Genomic DNA, 6,834 nt, shown 5'->3' on the forward strand with positions numbered 1-6,834 from the left:
AAAAAAAACCAACCAAAACAAACTACTCAAGTCTATCGTCTATCTTTAGTAAATTCATGTAATGAATTTATGTTCTCACTTGAGTACCTTCTGGGTTTTATATGCAAACACATGAACTCTGCTCAATTAACCCTCCATCGGGCGCAACTGATCTCACAGATTCATTGCACACAAAGATGCTGCTATGAAACACGTCTTTACTAAGTCACAAACACAACTGGCGACAGGTTACGGTAGAGGGGCAAGATACGGAAGCGATGAGTTAACTGTTAGATATTTGAAATTTTGTGTGCGATTAATCTGTGAGATCAGTTGCTCCTGACGGAGGGTTAAAAGCATTCTCTATATTTTTAAAATACCTTCTGGCAACATCCTTTCATGTTGCTGCCCCCAGTGAAGGTCAGCTCCCTGTCATGATCTCCATGGCACTATCTACTCACATCACAAATGGAATCTTTCTGGGCAGCATGTGCTTTGTGCTTCTGCTGTAAGCCCAGCCATACACACGCTGCCTGACACACAGAAGGCACTCACAGCCAATGAATGAATCGAGTTATCTCCTTGGGAAAGCCAACTTTCAGTCATTTTTTCCTGTTGATTATTAACTCTTACTGTTTTTTGCTTACCCAAGGTCTACTTCAAATCCTCAAAATGCATTCCTAGAGGAAAGGGCGCACCAGCATCAAATAACCCAGAGTGTGCTTCTCGTAACAGTCCTACCAAACATTCAGATTCTAAAGTTGGCTTAAATCAGTATTTCGAGGTATCGAAGCTAGTCAACAATAAAAACAAGAACAGGGAGTTTTTCAGGAGAAATGCTGTTTAATTTAGCCTACCTGTCTTAAAAAAAAAAGTCACGATGTATTGCATGTGTATATGTCAGCATCACCAACCCCATTTTCTTGAGACAGATGCTGTTAGGGACAGTCTGTTCCAGGGCATTCCTGGTCCACCTCCTAGCTGTGCCCTATCCTGTTACTTGGCGTAAATGGGTATAACAGTCCCTCCTCCTCAGGGCATTAACTAAATGAATTCATGAAGAGCATTCAGAACAGCGCCAGGCAAGAGCTCAATATAAGCCAGCTATTGTTACAATGATGAGGACATCATGACGAACAGATCCCGTTGTTCCTACTTTCTGCTTTTATTAGCTCCTCTGGCTGGCAGTACTGTGCTGGTCCTCCAGTTTTTATCTCCAAGTGATTTTCTAAGTGATCTAATTTGGTTTTACAAAATATTTTCTTCTTTTCTCAACTCTTAGAAAATACAGGAACCCTGACATGTCTTAATTTTCCCATGTTGGGCAAAAACCAAACACCCCGTTGCAAGGAGTGTTATTAATGATCGGTAAGCCAGCTGAGTGCTCATTTAAGGGGAAAGATATGGTTCTTTTAACTTTCCAAGTGATGGATCTGATTTTCAGAACAAGTCAGATGGACTAAACAGGGAACATTTGGGACTAAAAGAAAACTTCTGGCTATAAAATGTACCTTTTGTATCTCAGTACCAGGCAGAAAGCTAAGGTGCCTACTTGGTTCTAAGTCTACGTGCATACTCCGGCAACGTTGTACTTAAGAAATTAAATCAATCTGGGAAATAGTATAAAAACTTCAATTAATCATGCCACTAACCTAGCAGCCTTCCCATTTCAATGCATTTCCTCAAACAACTAAGAAATCACTCATACCTTCCAAGAAATGTATGTATAATGACTAAGTCACTTGAGATTTGGCCTGTGAATTAAAACTTAACAGACTCTTGAAACTCGATGAAATGTAGTGATGGTTTTTAATCTACTCATATGTATTATCACAGAACAAGACATTCTTTCAAATGAAAAGAAAATCTTTGAACGAGATATTTCAGCTTTCAAAAAAAAGAAAATTCTAGTCTGTTTTTGGTGTTAAAATTATGGGAAAAGACACTACAGACAATCCAGTTTTAAAAACTATTTCATAGCAACATACTTTTATCCAATGCCATACGAGTTTTATTCCTTGTAGCAGAAACTGTTCATCCTCAATACTGTGTGTTTCCTTAAGTATTTCCCCAATTTTCACTTTTTGCTGTTTATTATTAGTATTATTATCATTTTTAGCTGAGCCATCCTGCCACCTGTTGGCAGCTCAGCTCAGGCCAAGACTCGAACCGCTGTTGCTCAGAGCTCCACTTTTTGCTGTTTAAAAAAATGAAATTAAAGTCTAAAGTTAACTCCATGATTATGTAAACGAAACACATGCTAACAACTACAACTTATTTAATTTCATTATAAATCTGGTATTTTAAGGTTTAAAAGATGGTAGGTAAATAGCAGCCAATGAACAAATGACAGTCTATTTTAAATCATTCTTTGACAGCTGTGGTTGGCATTATGATGTTTCCCTTTTGTCTTTCCCTATTCCTGTGTATGTGTGTGTGTGTGTGTGTAATCGTACTATATATAAATGAATCTGTAAGCCTACATTTTTAAAGCTTAACGTGCTTCTCATTTGAGACATACTAATAAACACATTCACCATTTGTTGAGTAACTTCTAGGTGCTTAATGGTTTGTATGCCCAACTTGTCTGTTCCCCTCCTCCAATTCCCAATAAAATCTTAAAAAAAACAAACCAGAAGATGCTGGCTATGTACCACCATTCTCTCACAGCTTTGGCTGAGCTTTATGCACAGCGGTGGGTATCCCTAATCCTAAATTAAGGTTGCACTAATTCTGATTTGTACAAACACGGAAATAAGGCCTCTACTAGCAGGGTCGTGTTAACTCTTTGGGTTCTTTAGTCATATTTTACTCTGGCTCCTATAAGTTCAGTTCCATTTGCCAATTCCTGGGTATGTAGGGAAGTAGGGGAAGAGGCCTTAACCCCTTAGACGTTCTCTGCAGGTGTTCAAGGGTGCTTGCTTTGATGTGGTAGGTTGAACTATTAAAGCATTCACTCAAGGAACCTTCTCTGGTTTGCATAAAAAGTGTCACGGGCAGCCTGCCACCAGATTTTAAGTCTTTTTGTCCAGCAAACCACCAATCCTCTCCTGGACTAACAGCACTTGATGCAGATAATTGGTGCTGACAACATGGAACCATGTCTTCACTGCATCAGTTCCTTTTCCTAGCCTTCTCACTGGTAGACCCCACAGGTACAGCACTTCTCAAAGGCTGCAGCATGTCAAATGCTTGATGTCAAAATTTATATCTAGTTAACATTTATCTCTTCTTACCCATTTTATTGAATTATCTCGTTTCATTTGTTCTCATCTGTCACCACTCTTTACCCTTCGATAACTTCACTACTTTTGTACTTCACAGAACATGCTAGAGTTAAAAATGTTTGCAGAAACACTTGAAAACTAAGCACAAACAGCAATACATGCATGCCGTAGTGTCTTAAGACTAGGAAACATACACTAGGATTCAAATGATTGCAAGCCTGCTACTATACACTGTTGGTGGAAAGCAGCACCGATGTGCTTTTTCTCTGGCACCAGCTTCTATAAAGATCACAGAGAAAAGAACTCCAAAAGTCAGCCAGACAGTTAAGTAGGATGAGTTCAGATAACTGGTTGTCCTGCAACTTAATCAGAACAGTTTATCAAAGTCAACACGGAGCCCTTTTGAACTGAGAATTGATATGATTAAGCAGTGCTGATAGCAGCATTGGCCTGGTAAGTGGTAAAATCTAGTAAGGCACAANATAGGCTTTATCAGATTATTGTGTAGGGCAAAATATAATTAAAGAGTGGCAATTTTTAATTTAAATATTAAAATTGGAAATAGAGTCCTCAAAAGCATGAGATGATATTACTTATTTGACATATATGTATTATAAAACTGCTACTTCACACAAAAGTCGCTGGTTCATTTTGAAGTTTTATCTTAAAAGCTGTCCATATAGAATAACCTTACTATTATTATTACAATACATGCTACATAAGGTTAAACATTTTGGCAAAACAAAGTGCCTAGAAAAAGTTTGTTTAAATCTCACCATCTTGAACAACTTCTTCATCAGAATCTCCTTTTGTTTTTGTATATTCTAGAGTATAAGAAAGGCCATTACAACCCCTGGTTCGGACACCAACTTTCACACCAACCTGAAAAATAATTTAAATATAAATTTAGTTTTAAAGTAGTACAGATTAAACAACCATATTAATAAAAGTCCTAGCTATATTATCCATTTCTTCATAAGCTAAAAAATATTGGATTCCTGGCTATAAAATGTCCCTGTAGGAAGTATAAGTGGAATGAGGAACAAGCATTTAAAAAAATTATTATACAAACATCATTATGTCACTAGTGGTGACCCAAAAAGAATATAAACCAATTATACACAAAGAAAACAATACAGAAGGAAAAAAGCCCCAAACTACAGTCACTACCACTCTAGAAAAACAGCTTATATTTTTTTTCCTATTTCTTCTAACCCTACACACACACACACACACACACACACACACACACACCCTAAACATAGTTTTTATTATAGCAGAAAAAAAATTTTTTCTGATTTTTTTTCACTTAAGACATCATCTTTCCATGTAATTTCAAGTAATGCCCACATGATACTCCACTATACCAATGCATGTTTATTATTTAACCAACTATTAGCCATTTAGGCTGGGAATAACATTTTTAAGGAAAGAGTTTTAATTCAAAATTGAATAATCACTTTTTTTAAAGGACAAAGAAAAGTATCTGACAGGAGAGATGACAACCTAAAAAATCGAGCTTGCTCACAAACAATTTTGCGCCCCCATCACAGGAGACGTCCTCAGAAGTTCTCCCATGGTCTGGTTTGCCAAAGCTCCCAGGCCTGGCAGCCACGCTCCTCTACACAGGGCCTTACTGCCAGGGCAGACCTGTGTGAACATTCTCAGGTACCAAAAAGCAGAAGACCGAAGCCAACTCAGAGGTAAGACATGAAAAAAGTGAGCAAACAGCACTGTCAGGTCCTATCTGCCTTTTCATTTAAGATTACAGCAAGAGAATCATCATAAAAAGTACTATGTCACCAAGCAGATGTGGAATCTCTGAAAAGCAGCAATGTATGCTTGCTTCAGCAAAACCACCATGAAGTGGGAAGATACTTGGTGAAGAGCATGAGTCAAGAGTGTTAAGCTTTCTGGCAGTTCTGAGGAGCTGCAACATTCAGAGAGTGGTCTCTTCTGTCCTTAACCAATAGAAAGGAGACAGAGTATGTTTCTATTTACCTTTAGAGTAAGGAGCTTAGAGAACGTGGGAGGGGATTTTACACATTAAGTAAGCTAAATAAACAATAAACTGCCTAGCTGAAATTCTGAAGCCCATGTCGTAAGTATTTGTTTAACTTAGTTTTTATCTTTGTAAACAGGAGGACTCAAGCAAGCAGCAAGTCCAACTATTGGAATGGATCTAGACACTTAAAGAGTATATGAAAATAGAGCTTTAGTAACTGGAGTTGGAAAGGGATTGCTTGTGCCATAAATGCCACCTGATGAAGTCTGCTCAATCCTTTTCATGTCAACATGAACAAACATCCCTCAAATCTACGAAGCTAACTTCTTGTTTCATTTGGTTAATTTATACTCCATACTCCAGTCATGACATACTTTAGCATTTAATAATTCTTAGGAGGACGGTGCTAGAATCCCCATTACATTGTAATGTAGGTTATACAACGGAACCTAAAAACCACTATAGTCTAATCACTAAACGTTAAGTCTTGGAAGTAATTTACAGTATTCCTTAGGCAATTAACAATGCACCAAGATTAAGGTGATACACAAATCCTTTACTCATCAATTCCACATCTAGGAATGCAGCCTATGTAGATGCACTAAGCTACGCTTACGGGTCTAGAACAGTGGGCCTGGCACACTATCGACACTGAATACTTGATGAATGATGTTTGCGGCAGCACTGAATGAAAACAACCCAAAAGACCACATGGGGGACTGGTTAAAGAAATCAAGCTTGTTCAGTGGAATATGCTATTATATGCAGCCACGAAAAAGAATGAGGTGGATCTTTATGTAATGATATGAAAAAATCTTCAAGCTATTTTATTAGGGGCAAAAAGCAAAGCGTAACTACAGCATGTGCGGTGTGCGCTCATGTAAGAAGGAAAAGAGATACACACACAAATGGAGCCAGCATAGTCGAGGCTACTGGTTCCCCTCGGGAAATATTTTTGGTTGTCACAACTGAGGGGTGAAGCATTGCCACCGGCAGAGGCCAGAGAGGGCACTAAATGTCCTGCAGTCCACTCCCAACCAAGAATTATCCAGCCTAATACATCAGCAGTGCTGAGGCTGAGAAACCCTGATCTAGGTAAAGAAGATGCACAGATTATTCTGGAAGGACACGAAGAAGCTGCTGCTTGAAAGGGAGAATGGTGAGTAGGTGTCTGGAGTGACAGTGACGTTCTTTTCACTGAGTACCCTGTTGTACTATTTGAAAATCATGAGCATATTTTACTATTTAAATAAAAACCCCTAATTAGTGAACTCATAATGCTTATCACAAGATAAATTCATTGTGAGAATAAAATTTCATTTTTTTTAACTAAACATTTGATTGATTTCACTTACATGTTCAGGCTTATCTTTAAGAAGTTGTTTTATCTTGTTTACTGCTGAAGGTGTCTGAAAAAGAAAATATTAAGTTTTCAGCTATAAAATTTGCATTCTTCAAAACTGATTTCCTAGTCTTTAAGATTACTCAAGTCTAGGGACCGGCCAAGTGGCGCATTGGTTAAGAGCTGGCTTGGAACGCCAGAGGGCCCCGGTTCAGATCCCACATATGAGGGCCAGTGACACTGCCCTCTACAGCTAAGATGCTGAACAACTGCTCAACCTG

At 38.3% G+C, this 6,834-nt stretch overlaps 1 protein-coding gene across 1 annotated transcript in view; it reads right to left on the bottom strand.

The window, feature by feature from the left end:
• The window catches only part of ISCA1 (iron-sulfur cluster assembly 1), an 18,602-nt gene that overhangs the window by 6,116 nt on the left and 5,652 nt on the right, over positions 1–6,834 (bottom strand). Inside the window, exons 2-3 of the mRNA XM_019625512.1 lie at positions 6,567–6,620; positions 3,983–4,088 (exon numbers count right to left, since the gene is read on the bottom strand). Coding sequence (XP_019481057.1) covers positions 3,983–4,088; positions 6,567–6,620 — 160 coding nt within the window. The remainder of the gene's footprint in view (positions 1–3,982; positions 4,089–6,566; positions 6,621–6,834) is intronic.

The sequence above is a fragment of the Hipposideros armiger genome, unplaced genomic scaffold (genome assembly GCF_001890085.2).
Source record: "Hipposideros armiger isolate ML-2016 unplaced genomic scaffold, ASM189008v1 scaffold_632, whole genome shotgun sequence".
In the NCBI taxonomy this organism is placed as follows: Eukaryota; Metazoa; Chordata; class Mammalia; order Chiroptera; family Hipposideridae; genus Hipposideros; species Hipposideros armiger.